This window comes from Denticeps clupeoides, chromosome 1, assembly GCF_900700375.1.
Source record: "Denticeps clupeoides chromosome 1, fDenClu1.1, whole genome shotgun sequence".
NCBI classification, from domain to species: domain Eukaryota; kingdom Metazoa; phylum Chordata; class Actinopteri; order Clupeiformes; family Denticipitidae; genus Denticeps; species Denticeps clupeoides.
In genome coordinates, this window is record NC_041707.1 from 36,902,676 (window position 1) to 36,924,194 (window position 21,519).

At 44.1% G+C, this 21,519-nt stretch overlaps 2 protein-coding genes across 2 annotated transcripts; one reads left to right on the forward strand and one right to left on the reverse strand.

Moving 5' to 3' along the window:
- Nucleotides 1-579: 579 nt before the first annotated feature.
- LOC114792764 (solute carrier family 2, facilitated glucose transporter member 4-like) lies at nucleotides 580-7,709 on the reverse strand. The gene is made up of 11 exons (XM_028984196.1): nucleotides 7,431-7,709; nucleotides 6,361-6,456; nucleotides 5,021-5,181; nucleotides 3,376-3,500; nucleotides 3,163-3,278; nucleotides 2,916-3,078; nucleotides 2,574-2,761; nucleotides 1,925-2,029; nucleotides 1,454-1,555; nucleotides 1,134-1,337; nucleotides 580-804 (listed from the first exon to the last, which is right to left on the reverse strand). Exons 1-11 carry the CDS (start codon nucleotides 7,461-7,463, stop codon nucleotides 580-582), a joined length of 1,518 nt encoding a protein of 505 aa, XP_028840029.1. The 5' UTR covers nucleotides 7,464-7,709.
- Nucleotides 7,710-10,233: 2,524 nt separating this feature from the next.
- On the forward strand, nucleotides 10,234-21,258 carry LOC114787665 (cellular tumor antigen p53-like). The gene is made up of 11 exons (XM_028975419.1): nucleotides 10,234-10,371; nucleotides 11,805-11,932; nucleotides 12,031-12,088; nucleotides 13,165-13,347; nucleotides 14,919-15,105; nucleotides 15,571-15,683; nucleotides 16,214-16,323; nucleotides 19,751-19,869; nucleotides 20,052-20,128; nucleotides 20,598-20,701; nucleotides 20,784-21,258. The coding sequence occupies exons 2-11, from the start codon at nucleotides 11,859-11,861 to the stop codon at nucleotides 20,878-20,880; spliced, it is 1,122 nt and encodes a 373-aa protein (XP_028831252.1). The 5' UTR covers nucleotides 10,234-10,371; nucleotides 11,805-11,858; the 3' UTR covers nucleotides 20,881-21,258.
- Nucleotides 21,259-21,519: the final 261 nt, after the last annotated feature.

The window sequence follows — 21,519 nt, forward strand, 5'->3', positions numbered from 1 at the left end:
CTTTAAAGGAATGCCATCCACATTGGACTGCTTAGAATGCAGTGGATCTTCTGCACCATGTCCAATGTAGTATTTAACATGCAAGTACAACGAACGTCCTTGAGAGAGGACATTACATTTTACATGACTGATTAAAATTTACAAAAGTTTGGGTTTTGAAGTTTTTTTTTCTTTTGCATATGTTGAAATTCACAAAACTTTGATCCAGGGTTGGACCTGAGTTTTACCCAGAGGGCAACAATCCACTGTTACGGACAAGGTTAACAAAACACACAATCGAACGTTTCCACAGCATTCTGTTCAGTCAGTAGTACAGTCCCTACGATAAGAAACTGGCATCATCCAACCTGTCTGAAGGCCTCTGAAGATAAAGTGCAGGAATAAATCTCCAGTCTTTCTCAGGCACTCAACAGAAAAACACACGATCGCAGACGCATCCCTCGCTGTACCCATAAACACTTCTTTAACACTTGGCTAGCGCCTTGGGTCCATTTTTCTTAATAAAATAAAAAAACATATCTCCTTCCGGAACCCAGGACCGATAGAAGGAACCCTGTGGGCTTCATGTGCTTCCCGGCCTTAATTTATGCCATCGTCCCCTCCAAGATAATCCAGCTCAGTGCTGGGCTTCCCAAGGTCCATGTCCATGTCTAGATCCATGTTTGTCCTGGCAGGCAAGTGGAAGGAAGCTGCGATCTGGTCGAAGGTCTTGCCCCGTGTCTCCGGAACTCTGAAGAAGGTGAAAATGAGGAAGAAGAGGAGGAGGGCAGCGAAGATGAGGAAAACGTATGGACCGCTGAGATGCTGAGGAAGAAAAGATGGGAGATAACGCTCAGAACGCTTCACTAAATGAATAATAGGTTTCTGCAATGGTGTTTCTCGCTAATGTAATATATATTTATATAAATAGTAAGGAATGCTGCAATAGTAAAGAAGAACTTTTCGGAAGTTTCTGTACTCTGAATCCTTCTTTAACTGATCATAGGTAATATTTTGGTAAAAATTGCAAATGTCCATTGGCCACGGTAATCACGGGTAAAAAAAAAAAATAAAAAAAAAATCACTTCTAAAAGTGCCATAGTTTGTGTTAGTTATTTTGCATGTAGAAATGATGCCTTCTTCGGTTAACTTACGGCAATGTATGGGAAGAACATGCCAATCACAAAATTGGCCGTCCAATTGGAGAAACCTGCTATCGCCATGGCAGCTGGCCGGGGCCCTTGAGAGAAGAGCTCAGCTACAAAAAACCATGGGATGGGCCCGGGGCCCACCTCAAAGAAGGCCACGAAGCCGAAGATGGCCAGCATGCTGACGTAGCTCATCGATGGCACACTGTCCTGGCAACGGGGAAGAGGAAATGGGAAAGTGAGATGTAAAGGGAATGGTGTGTGTTCCCATAAAGGAATTCTGAGAAAGGCTGGACGTTGTCCTCAAAAATTTTGGTAGGACTGACCAATAGGGCGAGGGCCATCGTCATGACAACAGCACAGATACACATTCCACACAGTCCCAGCATGTGCAGGGTCCTGCGGCCCATCCTCTCCACCAAGAACAGCTGATGATTGGACAAAAATGAAAAGGAAAAAAAATGGACCCAATCAGTTTTTGCAACCCAACAATTAGTTCGTAGCTAACTGGAAAATGTCTTTGGTAGAATGATTATTCACTTTCGGAACCATACACCTCAAGCATGGCGCAGTAACCGGTTTAAATGATCTCATAATCACTAATCCACTCCTCAGTGCTTCCGTTATTCACTCAAAAACAACCTGGCAGACACAGTGACCTGCTGAACAAACGTTGCCCTGCTGGGGGGCAGAATTATCTGTAGTATCTGGACAAGGGGACGACAGCAATGTTCCCTTATCATGTTTGCTCCCAGATAAAACACGTTAAAAAGTAATAGGGTTTTCAGGGCTCTTACAGACACTACGGTGAACGCACAGTTCACCACTCCAGCTCCTATGGTGGCGTAGATGGGCTTCTCAACACCAGCCTTCTGGAAAATGCTGGTGGAGTAGTAGAATATCTGAATGGGATCAGCACAAAAAAAAAAAAAACAAGATTTTTAGTCTAAATATACATCTTTAAAAAAAAAATCATTTTGAAATTTAGGCTTCCGTTTTCAGAGATAGGGCCTATGATAAAATATAAATCATTAAGCATGTACACAAAAATACCACTAAACTTCTTAAAATAGCCAGGTTGCATGTGCAATTCAGTTCAATAAAACCTGGGTCCTGTACTACTTATTATAAAAGATGGCTGCATATGACATGTATACAATAGTCAAATTCGACCTGGAATCAATGTGATGTACAGAGCAGAATTCTATAAAAAGGTGCTGAGATTTTTGCGTGGAACCAAAAAGGATTAGTGATTGCAAAAATCCATATTTAGTGTCTGTCTATATCCAACCAGACCAACAACAAATGCAATTTTCATCTTATTCTGTTATATTTGCTGGTCTCACATGAAAACCCAAGGCCATTATTGCAGAATTTGTCCTCCACTCTTCAACTTCTGAAACTCCTATGACCCCAAGTGCGTCTCCCCGTGACCTCTGCACTTACAGCGTTGACCCCAGACAGCTGCTGTGACAGCTGGAGGAGGATGGCGATGACGATGGGCTGGCGGTACAGCGGCGATCGGAACAGCTCCGGTATGGACACCTTCCGCTCCATATCCATCCGCCGCTTCTCTTCCTTCATCTCTGCCAGCTCATCGCTCACTTCCATCCGGCCCGTTAACCTTCGGAGACCTCAGAGGAAGAATTCTTTTTGTCAATGTCAAATGTTTCAACAGTGATTTTGATTAAAATGCTCTTATTGTTTTTCTGAATCAGTAACTTCTGCTATGTGGACATTGTAAATGTAGATTCTCTGTTGAGGATCTGGGCTTGTTGCACATCTCACCACTCTTGGCGTGATGCTCCTGGCAGCGCACTATGAAGAGGAAGCGTGGGCTCTCGGGACAAAAGGGCAACAGTGCCATCTGCAGGACGGTGGGCACGACTGTCAAACCCATCAGCACAGGCCACAGATCCTTATCACCCAGTAGAGACTCCAGCCCTAAGATCTGCGCGCACACACACACACACACACATATGCACACACATAAAATGAAAGTTCATCTGTGTGAAGAACTAACTCAGAACTGTACCTGAGCAATCAGTATCCCTGTGACTATGGCGAGCTGGTGCAGCGTGCCCAGTGCTCCTCGCAAGCTAGTGGGGGCTATCTCCCCAACATACATGGGCACCAACCCTGATGCCAAGCCTATTCAAGTAGGAGAGATCAAGAGGCAAAACGTAAATGTTTGAAGCAAGTCACCCACTTTCTAAACCCAAAGCCCAAAGAGAGAATGCAAACTCACCACAGTATGCACCGATGGTGAATCTGCCCAGAATCATCATTTCAAATGACTGGCAGAGCTTGGACATGGCCATCAGGCCTGCGCCAATGAATGCAAGGAGATTGTTGATGAGCATTGCTTTCCTCCTGCAAAAACACAACGGCGTGAACACAACTGTGAGGCAGCTACTCAGCATTTCCAACCTGTTGCTCAACAAGGGTGCTGAAGACGTATTAGATGTCAGGGCAACGGAGCTCTATTGTTAAAAATATGGAAACCATCTATCTATCTATCTGTCTGTCTGTCTGTCTGTCTGTCTGTCTGTCTGTCTGTCTGTCTGTCTGTCTGTCTGTCTGTCTGTCTGTCTGTCTGTCTGTCTGTCTGTCTGTCTGTCTGACCCTTCAGTCACTCGGCTGCCAGGTTTGAGTTACACTGGGAAAGGGGGTTGCGAAATGTGCCACAGCAAAGGAACTGCTTTCATTCTACAGCTGGTCTGTACCTCAGAGATCAGATGCAGTCTGAAGGATCTAATATCTGACGAAACGCTCCATCCCAGATCAACTACTAGGGCTTTAGAGGTAGTTATCTGGTTAAAACCTCCAAAGAAGGAGAACATTTGCGCTCCAGATATGCACTAAATACCGAATAATCTGTGCTTATGACATGGACCATCAATAATAATAATCTATTCATATTTATTCATTTATTGTGAGTTGCAAGTTAGGTAGAGAGGAGCTTCTGCTTCTGTAGAGTGAAAGCCAGCATGTGCCTGCATCAGCCAACGAAGCCAGAGCACACTTTGCAGGATATGCTAGTTCGCTTAGCAGGCTGCTGCGAGTTTCTTCAAATCTGACCCTCGAACCCAAATCCAGGCCTTGTTTTTAGTTCTCCAGGCAGTTCGTTTAATACTGGGTACATGTCTCAATTTGGTGGCCAGAACATTCAGAGGACACTGCAGCCTCCATGGAATCATCCCGGGTTTCGGCAATGCTTGTTGGACTTTAGGGCCAGTGGTGGCCTAACGGTAAAGGAAGCGGCCTCGTAATCAGAAGGTTGCCGGTTCGAATCCCGATACGCCAAGGTGCCACTCAGGTGCCACTGAGCAAAGCACCGTCCCCACACACTGCTCCCCGGGCGCCTGTCATGGCTGCCCACATTTCATTGTGTCACGTTCTGTGCTTATCCTAAGGAGATTATTAACCAAATTCTCTTTTTTATCTTATTCTGGTGAAGTGTGCATTTTAAAAGCGTTTCCTGTGGCCAACACTGAAAACGCTTCTGCAATTAGTGAAAGTGAAGTGATTGTCATTGTGAAACACTGTAGCACAGCACACGGTGACACAACGACATGTGTCCTCTGCTTTTAACCATCACCCTTGGTGAGCAGTGGGCAGCCATGACAGGCGTGTGGGGGGACGGTGCTTTGCTCAGTGGCACCTCAGTGGCACCTTGGCGGACCGGGACTCGAACCGGCAACCTTCTGATTACGGGGCCGCTTACAGGATTGCGTAGGATGGATGGGACTAGTCCTTCTCAGCCTGGAAGAAGGTCACACACTGACTGCATTTGAAGGATCCTCTAAAATGGGACAGCGTCAAATGCCTCTGCCAAAGGAGTCCGTCTCTAAATTGAGACACACCCAGCGACTGGTGTGCAGTTCCCGTACCTGCCCAGCCACTCTGAGATGATGCCCATGCAGAAGGAGGAGAGCATGCCGCCGATGGAGAAGATGGCCACCGAGAGGGACCAGAGCGTGGTGAGGGCGCTGTGAGGAATGGGTTCGGAGTAGCGGTGCATCCATGTAGCGTTGTACTCCTGTTCTATAATCTGAGAGAAAGGGAGAGGGGGCGGATGGTGATGGATTCAAATTCAACACGTTCCATTTACAAGAAAGAAATGATGACGTCATCACACTGATGCGCCAGACACACAACTAGTGTATTAGAACACCACGTTACGTATTGTTGCTGATAACGTGCCCCTCTACATTCGTTTGGACGGAATTTATCAATTTCATTCAAAATGACTTTCTATCAAAAACGAGGACAAACTTTTGAATGGGAGGGTAAAACAGATTTTGTTGCCGACAAAATGAATGACAAATCTCATTAGTTTGGGTCTCGAGGAACCTCACCAGCTGTTAACTGGAAGAAAAGTGCCTCCTGTCGACCCCTTTATGTTCGTTGGCATTCAGTTATCGAGAACCTGCATGTCAGGAGCTGGTGGGATGGAATGAGAGGACTTCTTGCTAAAAGCTCAACGTATCCTAGACGTGCACATTGTCCCACTGTCCCAATGTTTTGTGTGTCGCTGTGGGAATCCAGAGCTCAGCTTCCCAAGCGTCTCCTGAAATAGCCCTTTTCTCCCGTGACGCCAGGGCAGCTGCAGTCCTCGGCTGTGACGGACACCTGAGCTGCTTTTTTTTTTTTTTTTTTTTTTTTCTCCACCAGATTCAACTTTCTCCTATAAATCCTAAAAATTTGATGCGGAATTTTCTGTACGGTTATAATAATGCTTATATCTGTTCCTTCTCAGGACACATCTCGGGACACTGGCTCCTTAAGTGTTTTGTCAACAGTGCGTCTTATCTCACGTATCTCTGCGCTTCTCCTGCACTGGATACCGGCAGGAAAACAGGCGAAGCATTAAACGTCCCTGCCAGACCCTCCTGTATCATACTAATATTACTTTTGGCTGTGTTGAAGGTGTAAAGCATGGCTGGCGACTGTTCTGAGCCTTTAGGTGACCTTTAGAAGATGAGACAATAAGACAACGGTTATGAGGGCCCGGTCTATGGAAAACTCGGCCGTGCATTTCCGCTCCAGAACGTGCAAATTCAGACGATCAGCGATTATAAATTCTAGTCGGTATCAAACCACAGCCTGTAAACATCATTTTATTTGACCGGAAATATAACTTGTGCACTGAAAGTCACGTGCTGCTACCGTAATATAAAACTTGTTTCCCCCCCCCCACAGACAATTGGGCCCGTAGTTTTGCATTTACCTGTTGCGGGGCGTTGATGACGCCGATGTTGTAGCCAAACTGAAGGGAGCCGAGAACGGCAGTGAGGACAGAGAGAACGAGGGTCCCAGTCACCCTCTGAAAAGCCACACACACACAGTACGAATGTTAAAATGACATGACAACTGTGTTATAGGCCTGTGCGCAATTTCCGATTGGTGATATGTCTGTCTGTCAAACGGTCTAGCGATTATAGACGGCTTATGTAATTGGAGTGTTGGAGGATGCAGTCGACATTTTTTACAATATGACCAAGACTTTTAAAGCCTAAATATGACTACGATGGTGCAACCATACACGGTTTATAATATGAGAAATGTCTCCTTCTCCCAACAGCACCTCTCTGGGCAAAGCAAAGCATAAATATAATTAATGGGTAGCACCAAAACTGTGAGCTAAATTTTAACTTAAGTCCCTTAAAGCAACGTTGCATGCAAGTAAATGCAAAATGCACTCGGCGGCTTCTGACCTTGTAGGGGCATCATGCAATGTTTTGTAATCAGAAAAAGAGACAGAAACTGGGTGGAAATGACTTAACATGGAAGCACATTTGTTCCCCTGACACACTAAGGGGAGGAAAAAAAAGAAGCTTTACAATTATTACCCAAAATCAATGTGAATGATTTTGTAAGAAAGGTTACGTGAATGAGCATATAAGACATCTTCAAAATAACTGAACCACTTATATGTGTATCGCTGATTGCTTAATCACTTGTAGTTGAAATGCATTCGTTTCTTGAAATGATAAGTTATTGAATTAGGACCCTTGTGTTTAATTTGTCGTTAACTTGTTAATGAAACAAGGGCGCCCTGCTCGCCTCCCCTTCCTCTCCAAGGTCACTTCTTCCGACAGATAAGAGTTCATCTGTCCGACTCCAGAAACAAGATGCTCTCAAAAGCATAATGATTCTTTTAAAAATATACATTTTTATTGTCCCAATGTAACAGAGCACACGTGTGGCACATCCAGAGCAGCATGCATTCTCACTGCAGTGGGCAGCAAGTGAAGGCGGGACAGGTGAGCAGGCAGGTGAAGGAAAGGCGCACTTTACCTCCCCTCCCAGCTGCTGAAATCCAGCCGGCATGGCTTCGCCACCGATTCCGCGATCTGTCCTTCCGGGGGGTGTTCGTGTCTCACCCCCTTCACCCCCAAAAAACAAACAAAAAAAAAAACAACCCCAAACCAGAATTTCCGCTGTGGAGGCGAGAATAAGCGAGCCACGGGTCCGAGGCGCGGCGCGTAAAAACAGTGTCCGTTCCAAACGTGCGTGCGCTCTGAGCGCAGCGCTCTGTGGTGCCCGCCCCCCCCGTGGGAACGACGTGGGGGGGTTGGGGGCAGGAGCCTGGCGTCCCGTCCGAGCTCCTGCCAGAGAGAGGTCGTCCTGCGGGCGAATTTGTCTTGACCTTATCTCCCATTGGCGGAAGGAGGGAGGAGTGTGTCTGTTCATACTGAAACGTTTTTCTTTTTTTAAATACACAGTGGGCTATTTGACTAAATCTAAATATCTACAATCCTGTAAAATCTGAAACTAATAAAAGAACTGGTGCAGCACAGGGTTGTCACCGCCTATGAAGCGGTGACTCCACACTTTCAGACCATGTGGGGGGCTTATCTGGACGCTTGTAGTTATTGTCCGTCCCTTCACTGCTCATAAATCCCTCGCTATTTTAGAACACATGCCAAAGAGGTCACACATCCAGCCGGTATAACGCCACCAACCCCCCCTTTCACCTCCTATTCCATACCGGAGGAAAAAAGATGAATCCTCCAGGCAACAGGTGCTCCTCTGTTGTGGACCGTACCATAGTGAGGACGCAGGGGTGGTGGGGGGTCACTTGGACAGTTCCTGCCGAAAACCACAGCAGGATGGGGTGCTGGGGTGGTGCGCTGAGCCGCAGCTTGCCAAAAACGCAATGGAAAAATCTCTCCGCAAACTGTTCCGCCCCTGCGTGACACACCTCCATCTCACACCACCATCTTTTCCTGTTCCCCCTCCCTCGTCATACTCTGAATGTGAAGTACAGATTGAGAAAGTGGGTGTGAACCCGACACCGGTTTCCTAAAACCGGGGCCCCACACGGGGGTCATGCGTGTACCCGCTGGCCCAGCCAGCGAAACCCAACCCCTCACGACGTCCACCTCAGATAATGAGCTAATAACGCTTGCAGGGTGGTCTCAGGCACGGCCGCAATAATAATATAAAAAAGAATCTGTAAATTCACTGTCAGGCCTGCCTACTGGCTGCGGTGTTGTTTCTAATGTCGCCAACTGACAGGGTCAAGCAGTAGCTTCATGAGGTCCAAAAAGAGAATACACTGCATTCCCAAGTACAGTTGTCTCTCCCTTTAGAAAGGTCATAGGTTACACTGAAAGGTCACGGGGTTCTTGCTCAGCTGTTGTATAACGCCACAGATTACAATGCATTAATATATTGCTTTATTATATATATAGTAACATACACAAACGTGTAGCGCTCTTTCATAAATTCATTTATGAAACTTGGTTCTGTTGTACGACTTTTTAAAATACGTATCATGGTGCCAGCGCTTTGCCACGTGAAACGAACGACGAAATGTCATTCGGACTAGGCATGTGACTGGCTAACAAAAATATGACCTCATGAGTCAGGTGACAGGATTGTGTTCCTCTGACGTATACACAAGGAGATAAAAGGTCTGACTTGGTCACCAATACAGAATGACCATTCAGGGTCATGCTTCTAGTTCTAAAACACAGATTTATATCTTACATACAGCAACAAACCTTATTTGAATTTAGGGGGGGATTAAGAGGACCTTGGAATTAATTTCCTTGAAGGTCTTTACTGAGATGATTAGAGGACCTTTAAAAGGTTGTCCATATCACTTTCCTGAACTTCAAAATAATAGTAAAAATATGACAGCTTGGTGTATTTGGCAAAATTCCTGCAAGTACAGATAAAGGAGTTGTAAATGCAGCAAAATGTTTCATGAGTGGAGGAGACAGACGATGGCTGTTCAGTGGAGAGCTTCGGTGTAGTATTTACACACAGTTACGTACAGTACAGGCCAAAAGTCTGGACACACCTTCTCATTCAATGTGTTTTCTTTATTTTCATGACCATTTACGTTGGTAGATTCTCACTGAAGGCATCAAAACTATAAATGAACACATGTGGAGTTCTGTACTTAACAAAAAGTGGAGACCTGGCCTCCACAGTCACCGGGCCTGAACACAATCCAGATGGTTTGGGGTGATCTGGACCAACAAGTGCTAAACACCTCTGGGAACTCCTTCAAGACTGTTGGAGAACCATTACAGGAGACGACCTCTTGAAGCTCATTGAGAGAATGCCAAGAGTGTGCAAAGCAGTAATCAGAGCAAAGAAACTAGAATATAAAACATGTTTTCAGTTATTTCCCCTTTTTTTTGTTAAGTACATAACTCCACATGTGCTCATTCATAGTTTTGATGCCTTCAGTGAGAATCTACCAATGTAAATTGTCATCAAAATAAAGACAACACATTGAATTAGAAGGTGTGTCCAAACTTCTGGCCTGTACTGTATGTTGTGAGCGACGAATGAAAACGAACCTGCGGGAAGGATGCAGTGCGCGGCTCTGCCAGCAGGTGGGGATGCTGGGCGATTTCGAAAGGAGCCGAGCACCCGTACGAAAAAAACAACCGCATGTCTTACAAGAGTCGACCTGGGAAAGATACGCGAACCACGACCGCGGTCGCATCAAGACGAACGACCCTCTGGCGACGTCGTTTTCCGCCGCTTACGCGCTTCCCGTTTAAAAAAAGCGCGAGGCAGCAGGCCCTGGCCTGCGATTGGCGGACCGGCGGATCAGCCGCCCAGGCCCCGCCCACGCCCCGCCCACAGGGCTCATGTTCCCGGGAATCCCCTTACAGCGTGCTCCTTTTGTGGCACAATAATATTATGCGGGCCGAGCGACTGTCCACCCTCCTGCATGTTTAGAGAAAAGCCCCTCGGATAACACGGAGGCCAGGTAACAGCGCGACTTTTCCACGTTCCTGCTCAGATTTTTACTACTTTCGTAACCGAGCCACGTTGTTCGCTCGCCTTGCGGAGGACCTTCACGCGTCGGATTCGTGAAAGTTTGAGGCCTGTGCACGGGCGACCAGATTCGGGGGTTTACAGAGCTGGAGGGATATCGATGTACAATTAAGCCAATCGATTATCCCCCACACACGACGACGATATAGACGTAGCAACTTTTTTATAGATATAGACGTAGCAATTTATCCGCAAAGTAGCTACTCTGTTTGGTGTTTGGCGCATTTCTCACACCTGCACGCAAGCTTCTGTTTTCTCGCTTTAAACGCAACTGCGTTGCCAGGATGCCCTAAAATAAATGTCGGAACAATTGCACTAACCGAGCCCCCCCCCCGCTTTGTGTGATTGAGTTCGTGCAGATCTGAAAGTTTGGCCATTTCACTATCAAATTTCTCCACAGCTGGGAGAGTAGATCGGTGCAAAATTAATGTGAGTAAACTGCTGTAAAAGAAAAAAGAAAGAACACAGGACTGAACGAAGCACGACTTTTTACAGGTTGGCGGAGGTGTACACTTCCGGCTGTACGGCCCGAAGACGGAAATTGGCCCTCCGCGAGGAAATAGTTCCAGCTCTGATCCAGCGGTTCCGCGGCTGGTCGCGTTCCCATTGTAGGATCGCGCAAAAACGAATTAATTTGCACCTTGTGCATTTTAGTGTGAATGAAAAAGGTCGCGAAATGGCTGCTTTCCCGTTCAGTGGCGTTATCGTGTTTAAAATCACTTGGCATAAACTTGGAGGTTTGGTTTTGAGAAATGTGTGGTTTCGTTTGCAATTTGACTGTAAATTGAGGAAAAGCGACTAAAGGGACTCAGATCAGAATGCCAGGCCAGAACGGGTGTCAATACATTTACAGCATTTATCAGACGCCCCGGGATTCGAACCCGGGTCTTCTGGTTCATAGGCGAGTGTGGTGTGTTACCCACTAGGCTACTATTACCATATACCAACCAATATTTGCTTTAATAATTCTGCACATGGAAGAATTAAGAGGGGCCAGAAACCCTTGTATGGGCTGGGAAGGATTTTGAACTGTTGAATTCTCAAGAAGGGGATGGATTTGACCATTTGAAATTGAGACTATATTGTATATAGTTTTTATATATATATATATTGGTCATTGTCATTGTAGCACAGCACACAGTGACAAAATAAAATCTGTCCTCTGCTTTTAACCATCACCCTTGGTGAGCCGTGGCGGATCGGGATTCGAACCTTCTGATTAGGGGGCCGCTTCCTTAACCGCTAGGCCGAAAAACATCAAGGATTTTGAAGGGCTTGTCTGGGATTTATACTTTTATGCCGGAAAGACACCATTGAACCCCCGATTCTGATTCCTGTTTGATTTTTTTTTTTGTACCCATGCAGAGTTTGCTCTGTCCTCCCGGTCACCTGCAGTGTTGGACTCTTTGAGGAGGCGGCATGGATGAAGATCTCGTGCTGCCAATGAGCCAGGGCACGTTTGAGTTGCTTTGGTCAAATCTGGGAGAGCCTGTGTAAGAGATTGTTTTTTTTTTTTAATTAACTGTGATATATGCTGTTCTGTCCATCATTTTATTTGTATAGTTCAGGTAATCTATTCTGTTTGTTTTAGTGAACTGAACACGCTCCTCCACGAACTGCCACCTCGACCAGATATCTTGCCATTAGAGGTAAGACAATTTTGTTGGACGGACTGTTGATTTTCAGACCGAAACACATTTAATGGGCAGCGTTATCCAGAGCGACTTCCATTCAGTAGTGATGGGGACCGTCCCCCAGGAGACTGCTGGGTTAAGTGTCTCGCTCGGGGACACAGTGGTAGTGTTGGAGCACAGGCGAGTGTGTTACCTGCTAGGCTGCTAACAGCATAGTTCAAATTGTGTAAGTTACTTGGGGGTCCAGTTCATTGTGTTCATCTGTCATGGTGCGATTTATTGTGCGTTGGTAAGTGTAAGTAGCCAGCAGAATTTGAGCCTCTTGAAAATGTTATTTTACTGCCATAATTTTTTTTTTTTTTTTTTTTTTTTTTATTGTTTTAATTTGTGAAAATTGAGGGTTTCATGGCAACGCGACTAGAGGACTGAAAAGATCTTAAGGGGCAGTGAAAGTGAAGTGGTTGAATTGTGGTTATATTTTCAGTCATACAAAAGCTGTGAATGATTGTAGATAAATTTTAGTGAAATAGGTTTGTATTATTATTACTGGAGGTAATATGCAATTTATAATGCAATTTTTTTTGGTGTATTACTACTGTTTTTGTCAATGCTTGTCACTCCATTGTGTACTTGTGTGTGTATATATATATACACACACACACACATACATATATACACACACACACACACACACACACAGTGTTCACACACACATATTCATGTGTCCACTCTGTACATATAAGCAAACATATACCTATTTAATTTTACATATATATTTCCCAATACATACATCCATATTTTGTCTTTGTAGATTGTATTGTGTACATGTTATACTTTATTGTTGTTTAGATTTTTCATTCTGTTCTGTTTTTTAATTTTCACTGATCTTACCTTTGTTCTATCCACTTTCTGCCGTAACAATGCAAATTTCTGACTTTATCTTGTCTTGTATTGACCACTCTACACAATGCATTGTCTCCTGTGGAGGAGCTGAATGGATATCTGGTTGTATGACTAGTAACGTGGTCCAGAGTGACTTGAAGTTGGATCAAACCTGATGTCGTTGTCGTCTTTGTTTTGGCTCCACTCAGCGGCCCTTGACGCCCACCCTGGAGGATCTGGAGGTTGTTCTGCAGCTGCCCTCTGGCTCCTGTTGTACGGACAACCTGCCCCCTACTGCCACCACCGTGCCTTCCACCAGTGACTACCCTGGAGAATATGAGTTCCAGATCCGCTTCACCCAGTTCAGCACTGCCAAGTCGGCCACGTCTACTGTGAGTCTCATTAGTAGTGCAGTTGCAATCCTTGGTTAATTTCAATTCACTGGTTTGCATTTAATTTTTCTATGGGTTTTGTGTGCATTTATTCATAAATGCGCAGTGATTGCCTAGCAGTTAAGGAAGCAGCCCCCTAATCAGAAGGTTGCCGGTTCGAATCATTTACCTTTACATTTACGGCATTTATCAGACGCCCTTATCCACAGCGACTTACAATCAGTAGTTACAGGGACAGTCCCCCTGGAGCAACTTAGGGTTAAGTGTCTTGCTCAGGGACACAATGGTAGTAAGCCGGATTTGAACCTGGGTCTTCTGGTTCATAGGCGAGTGTGTTACCCACTAGGCTACCACCAACGAATCCCGATCCACCGAGGTGCCACTGAGCAAAGCACCGTCCCCACACACTGCTCCCCGGGTGCCTGTCGTGGCTGCCCACTGCTCACCAAGGGTGATGGGTTAAAAGCAGAGGACACGTTTCGTTGTGTCACCGTGTGCTGTGCTGCAGTGTTTCACAATGACAATCACTTCACTTTTACTTCATACGGCAATTAATTTTGCAATTGACAATTCAATGTCTGAAGTGCCGATCATTAATTCTTTAAAAAAATTAATAATAGAACAACAAGGCACTGAACTGCATTTTGTATCAATTATTAATTAATTGCAGCACAGACCTGGAGGGTAAAAATTGCTAACTGGCTAATCCTGCTAACGACTCAAGAAACACCATTTAATAGGTCAGCGTGGCTTATAAACCAATGTATTAAGCAGTGTTTTTTCGCCTTTTGCAGTAAATGTTGAGTTTTATAGAATAATTTGTTTAAAAGAGTAACTTTAGAGCCCAACTTTTACCTGAAAGGTCATCTCCCATTTTACATCCTGTGGTTTTTTTTTTCTCAGTAGAAAATGTGCATGTTTTAAAAATCCACGTGTGAAGAGCAGCGTATGTAAGGAACGCGTGGCCGGCGTTCAGAAACGCCGCTGATGCAGCAGATAAGCTCAAACGCTGCCGTCTGGCCAATGGCAGCGCGCCGGCGTTCCGGCATGACTGGGCATGTCCCGAGTTTGGCTATCTGAGCCGGGAAAGGGTTAAAACCAGCACCTCCACACGCTCCACATGGTAAAAATTGCCGTGTTTTGTATTATTCCGGGGAATTTATCTCCCTAAATTGCCCAAGAGTTGGACAGGTTTGTATTTAACTTATTCATCATTTTGATAGGTGGTAGTAGCCTAGTGGGTAACACACTCGCCTATGAACCAGAAGACCCAGGTTCAAATCCCACTTACTACCATTGTGTCCCTGAGCAAGACACTTAAACCCCGAGTGTCTCCAGGGGGGGACCGTCCCTGTAACTACTGATTGTAAGTCGCTCTGGTTAAGGGCGTCTGAAAAATGCTGTAAATATGTGTTTTTTTTGGTTTAAGAATGGAGGGAGAAAAGCGTTCCTGTAACATTTTATTTTGTATTTTGGGGGAAAAGATTTCTAGGAAGTATGCCATTCTGTGATCTTTTTATTTATTTTTATTTTTTTTTACTTAAGTGATTTGATTCTTCGCTTTCCTGCAGTTCTCAACTAAGCTGAATAAGCTGTACTGCCAGCTGGCTAAGACCTGTCCGGTGGAGGTGCTGGTGAAGCAGGATCTGCCGCAGGGGGCCGTCTTGCGCGCGACCCCCGTCTACAAGAAGTCCGACCACGTCGCCGACGCGGTGCTGCGCTGCCCGCACCACCAGAACATCGCGGAGAACAACGACGGTGCGCGGTGCCCTGTGACTTGCTTTTACGTGTGCAATTTATGATTTATTGCCATTAAATTATTATCAACCTAAAATGCCAACCACAGGGAAATAGTTTTGACGTAAAAAATGAATGTAATGGCATTAGGGGGAAAAAAAACCTTCACACATTCTGTATTCGTTACATATACGGCAAAACCGTAATAATGTCATCTCCAGTTTATCGCAATATAGAAATATCCAACTTCTGTATGTCAGTTTATACAGTACAATATACAGACCGAACAATATTTAGAACAGATGTTTAACGTACATTGTATGTTGCGTTCACCATGTACACAATTTTGATTGCTGCCTGTAGCTGATGATCTTTTTCAGGGATTTTGCAAGATGGATATATAATCAACATGATGGCGCTTTGTGCATTGGTTTATATTCAGTTTAAGGCTCTGTATGTGAAAGTTTGAACTCTTGTCCGTTTTAGGCGTAACCCACCGCAGTCACCTGATCCGTATAGAGGGAACTCAGAGAGCCCAGTATCTGGAGGATGACGTCACCAAAAGACACAGTGTCATCGTGCCCTATGAGCGGCCACAGGTAATCCCGAATGTCTAGTCACTCTGATAAATGTACTAAAAACAAAAAGATAAAAAATAAAAGCGTTTTAAGGGCTTGAACTTGTTAATCATCTCTGATTATCTGATTGGTTATGTTAAGCTTTTCAGGGTTGTCATAAGTTAAGTTCATCAATTTTCTGGTAAATTTGACTTTGAAAAATATGTGCCTTAGAGTAATTGTAAAAGTAATGTGTAAGAACCCTGATCAGGAACCTTTGCCAAGTCTTTGTGCTGTGGCGGCCACTAATGGGAGGAAGAATATGAAGAAACAAAAAGTATCTTTGTCGATTCATCAGAACGTCAGGCTGAACACAAACCGATTAGCAGAATCTGTCCAGTTCTTCTCTGACCCTTCTCTGTACTTTTATATTGTTGTGATCTTACAAGCTTACAATGTGTTTATAATCATTTCCTTTAGGAACAAGTGAAGCTTCATGCACCAACATGATCCTACTGAAAAAGGAGAACTAATGGGTCTCTCTCTCTTGATCTTTTTCTCTTGTCACACAGCTCGGCTCTGATGCCACCACTCTGCTGCTCAGCTTCATGTGTAATAGCAGCTGCATGGGGGGCATGAACCGGCGGCCCATCCTCACCATCCTGACGCTGGAGACCCAGATGTAAGTTTTCGTCTGTCCTGCAAGCCATCTTAAACCCTCTTGTTTCCCTGTTGTGACCAGTGGGGCGTCTCGGTTGTTCCATTCTCAGTGTTGCGATATTAGGGAAATTTTAATATTGTATCTTGTAAAATATTTAGTATCATATTTGATAGTTTGATTAGTGCTGCATGATTCATCTAATTGCAATCGTAATTGCGATGTCAGTCTGTGCGATTACATGAACACAAAAAGCTTCTAAATGATTAGTACATGGATTGGATTGGTAACATATCCGATCCATTCTCTCCTTTGCGAGCTGACTGAAGTCTCACTTCAGTCGGATGTCAAGTGTTTGGTCACATGACTCTCGATTCGGAGACATATGGGTAGACGCCGCATGAAGAGCTGCATTGTACGTCAACGTCGCCGCCATATTGCGATAGGCGCTGCTGTGGAGTGAAGCATATACATGTCTACGGAGAGAAGTGCATAAAAATGCCTCACTCTTGTGCTGCTTGGGGCTGTACAAACCGCTGTACGCTCCAAACCAGATCCCGGGGGATTACATTTCATAGGTAAGGCTGGACAATTGTTTTGAATATATTTGGCCATTATAAAATCCTGTTTTATTAATCTTAACCTTAGCTAAGCTAGGCTAAGCTAGCGAAGCTATGCATTCCTGTGTTCAAGTCAGCCTCCAAACAACGTTTTGGCTAAACGTAGGCATTAACTATTTAGACTGTTCTTAGCTGTTTAGTTAACTTTTCTCAAACTTTGAAGGTTTCCTAAAGAAATTCACCTCTGTTTACAAATCTTAACCTTAGCTAAGCTAGCAAAGCTATGCATCCCTGAGTTCAAGTCAGCCTCCAAACAACGTTTTGGTTAAACGTAAGAACTATAATATGGGAATTTATAATGGCCAAATATAATCAAAACAGTTGTTTAGCCTTACCAGGGTTTGTCATTCGACAGTAATGTAAAAGAGTTTTTTGTGATTTATTTAATTTTATAGAATATTGTATTTTGAAAGCACTGCGCATTTCAGGTTATAAGTAGTTTGTATGTTTATCATATCGCAATATTGATCTCAATAATCGCAATATGTCTTTTTTCCCAAATCCTCCAACCCTAGTTTGTTTTTATTTTTAGCTATTTTAGGGGGATATCTGTGTGTGCAGGTGACTATTACTGTGCATAATTATTAGGTAACTTAACAAAAAACAAATATATACCCATTTCAATTATTTATTTTTACCAGTGAAACCAATATAACATCTCCACATTCACAAATATACATTTCTGACATACAAAAACAAATCAGCGACCAATATAGCCACCTTTCTTTGCAAGGACACTCAAAAGCCTGCCATCCATGGATTCTGTCAGTGTTTTGATCTGGTCACCATCAACATTGCGTGCAGCAGCAACCACAGCCTCCCAGACACTGTTCAGAGAGGTGTACTGTTTTCCCTCTTCGTAAATCTCACATTTGATGATGGACCACAGGTTCTCAATGGGGTTCAGATCAGGTGAACAAGGAGGCCATGTCATTAGTTTTTCTTCTTTTATACCCTTTCTTGCCAGCCACGCTGTGGAGTACTTGGACGCATGTGATGGAGCATTGTCCTGCATGAAAATCATGTTTTTCTTGAAGGATGCAGACTTCTTCCTGTACCACTGCTTGAAGAAGGTGTCTTCCAGAAACTGGCAGTAGGACTGGGAGTTGAGCTTGACTCCATCCTCAACCAGAAAAGGCCCCACAAGCTCATCTTTGATGATACCAGCCCAAACCAGTACTTCCACCTCCACCTTGCTGGCGTCTGAGTCGGACTGGAGCTCTCTGCCCTTTACCAATCCAGCCACGGGCCCATCCATCTGGCCCATCAAGACTCACTCTCATTTCATCAGTCCATAAAACCTTAGAAAAATCAGTCTTGAGAGATTTCTTGGCCCAGTCTTGACGTTTCAGCTTGTGTGTCTTGTTCAGTGGTGGTCGTCTTTCAGCCTTTCTTACCTTGGCCATGTCTCTGAGTATTGCACACCTTGTGCTTTTGGGCACTCCAGTGATGTTGCAGCTCTGAAATATGGCCAAACTGGTGGCAAGTGGCATCTTGGCAGCTGCACGCTTGACTTTTCTCAGTTCATGGGCAGTTATTTTGCGCCTTGGTTTTTCCACACGCTTCTTGCGACCCTGTTGACTATTTTGAATGAAACGCTTGATTGTTCGATGATCACGCTTCAGAAGCTTTGCAATTTTAAGAGTGCTGCATCCCTCTGCAAGATATCTCACTATTTTTGACTCTTCTGAGCCTGTCAAGTCCTTCTTTTGACCCATTTTGCCAAAGGAAAGGAAGTTGCCTAATAATTATGCACATCTGATATAGGGTGTTGATGTCATTAGACCACACCCCTTCTCATTACAGAGATGCACATCACCTAATATGCTTAATTGGTAGAAGGCTTTCGAGCCTATACAGCTTGGAGTAAGACAACATGCATGAAGAGGATGATGTGGACAAAATACTCATTTGCCTAATAATTCTGCACTCCCTGTATTTAGACTGTTCTTAGCTGTTTAGTTAACTTTTCTCAAACTTTGAAGGTTTCCTAAAGAAATTCACCTCCAGTTTACAAATCTTAACCTAGCAAAGCTATGCATCCCTGTGTTCAAGTCAGCCTCCAAACAACGTTTTGGTTAAAAGTAAGAACTATAATATGGGATTTTTTAATACGGGACTGCACCTTATTTCTTTGAACTTGTTACAATGACAACAAAAGTTATTCTGATTATGAAGGGGAATACACCCGACACCACACTAAAAAAAAGTTAATATGACTATGTTCTGGTATGTGGAACAGTACTGAATAGTTCAGAAAATCGCAGTCACACAACCTGCTTCTCACATGGCATTCGTTGTCTTTACTTATCCTAATAATGCATTCTGGTCTGAAATGTGACAATCCAGACACTTGCCTGGGACAACAACTCGGGAAAGTTTTAGTGATTGTTTTTGTGATTTGTGAAACGCTGCAGCACACAGTGACACAACGTAGTGTGTCCTCTGCTTTTAACCATCACCCTTGGTGAGCAGTGGGCAGCCATGACAGCCGCTCAAGGAGCAGTGTGTGGGGACGGTACCTTGATCAAGAGGAATCCAGTGGCACCTTGACATTAACCCCACCTTCCCCCATCTGTCTTATAGCCCTTTGTATTTTAAAATGGATAAAATTGCCAGACCACCAAGGAGCCTCTGAGGTCCCTTTGAGCAAAGCACCGTCCCCACACACTGCTCCCCGGGCTCATTGCTCACCAAGGGTGATGGTTAAAAGCAGAGGACTCATTTCGTTGTGTCAACGTGTGCTGTGCTGTGTCACATATTCATGCTCAACAACTTTACCAATTTCACCTTGTGTTCTGTATCTGTTTACCGCATGCCTCTTTTTTCAGGGGTCAGGTTCTGGGTCGCCGTGTGTTTGAGGTGCGAGTGTGTGCCTGCCCCGGCCGTGACCGGAAGACTGATGAGGAAAACTCTGGCAAGACAACCGGAAATAACACCGATAAAAAAAGTAATAAGAAATTTTACTCACCAAGGGTGACTGTCATTTATTACATTTTCAGACTGGAGCAGCAGCAGTACAGGCATTTTAACAATATTTCACAGTATCTTCACACACAAAGATTTCTTTTGTTTCATTTTTGATGCTCTATTTGGAAATAATAAATATTTTTATTGTTTTGTAATCAATAGAGTTTCAGAAAATCCCAGACCAAGTAAAAAAAAGGAAAGCGGACTCTGACCCTGAAGAGGAGGTATTTCTTCTGCCGGTACGTTTCATTTAAAGTGAAGTTGTTGCCGTTGTCATTGTCATTGTGAAGCGCAGCACACTGTGACACAGTGAAATGTGTCCTCTGTATTTAACAATCACCCTTGGTGAGCAGTGGGCAGCCATGACAGCTCGGGAATCAGAAAGTTCGGCAACCTTCTGATTACGGGCCGGTTTCCTTACCCGCTAGGCCACCACTGCCCCAAGAAGGGTGGTAGTAGCCTAGTGGGTAACACACTCGCCTATGAACCAGAAGACCCAGGTTCAAATCCCACTTACTACCATTTTGACCCTGAGCAAGACACTTAACCCTGTAACTACTGATTGTAGTTAGTCGCTCTGGATAAGGGCGTCTGATAAATGCTTAAATGTAAATGTTGAGTGCAATTTATTAATTCAGCTGCTTTACTGACCGTTATGAACCTAGTTACATGGTTTATTAATGTATTTGCTTATGTTTGTGCCTTCAGATACGAGGTAGGGAACGTTACGAAATGCTCAGAAGCATTAACTCCAGCCTAGAGCTGATGGACCTTGTCCCTGCGGCAGAGCAGCAGAAATACAGGCAGGAAGGGTGAGTTTGAGGCATCCATTCGCTCAAATTGGGAAAGAAAATTCAGTACACTGGTAACGTTCATGTTTCACTCCGTTCATAGTACGGCAAAACCCATGGCCAGATGCAGTATTGACAACCCTCAGCCAAAGAACGGGAAGAAGTTCATGGTGAAGGACCTGAAAAGCGATTCCGACTGAAAATCCACTTACATGCCACTTGCATTAAGATACACAATAGTGTTAAGATTCCCACGTATTGCGTTGTAAATATAGACCAAAACAGTTGCGACCAATGTTCTCCAGAGCCATCTGTCAAAGCATTAAGCACTTCCTTAAAGTAATAGTTTGTTTTTTACGTTTTATTATGGTTCCTTTGTTTGTAGATGAGGGTACAGAGGTGTATGTGATTTTTATTTTCCCTTTTGAAGTTATTTGCATATTGAGGACTGTTTCTTCACCATCTCTGTGTTTTTGTTTACTGTACTCTTTGCATTTTTGTATTCAGCAATGTGTTTCTATTTTGACATTGAAAGGTGTTTTGTATTTTTTTCTGAATAAAGAAGTTAATAAAATGTGTTTTTTTTTGTGTGTGTGTTCCTTACTTTCACTGGGTAATAATACATTTTGTTAGCACCTCTCTGCAAAACAGACACTTAACATGTTTTGTTTCTTAACAAATAAACAATAGTGTTTATCATTATTATAGTGATGATAACTTTAATAACTATTAAAACTTCAGCTTGGCTGAAACTGAATTCTGATTTGAATATGGAAAAAAAAAAGTTTTTCTTCCTTTTCCTGCTGGGTTGTATTTTCATTTTGGGGTGTGGTCATGCA

Coding starts and splice junctions, on each gene's coding strand:
- LOC114792764 (XM_028984196.1), bottom strand. CDS start 7,463: ATGCCGGCTGGATTTCAGCAGCTGGGAGGGGAG. Junction 1,338..1,453: donor CGATGGCCCTCGCCCTATTG/GTCAGTCCTACC, acceptor CCCCGTTGCCAG/GACAGTGTGCCATCGATGAG. Junction 805..1,133: donor TGTTCTTCCCATACATTGCC/GTAAGTTAACCG, acceptor TTTCTTCCTCAG/CATCTCAGCGGTCCATACGT.
- LOC114787665 (XM_028975419.1), top strand. CDS start 11,859: ATGGATGAAGATCTCGTGCTGCCAATGAGCCAGGGCACGTTTGAGTTG. Junction 12,089..13,164: donor CAGATATCTTGCCATTAGAG/GTAAGACAATTT, acceptor GGCTCCACTCAG/CGGCCCTTGACGCCCACCCT. Junction 20,702..20,783: donor CAGAAATACAGGCAGGAAGG/GTGAGTTTGAGG, acceptor CTCCGTTCATAG/TACGGCAAAACCCATGGCCA.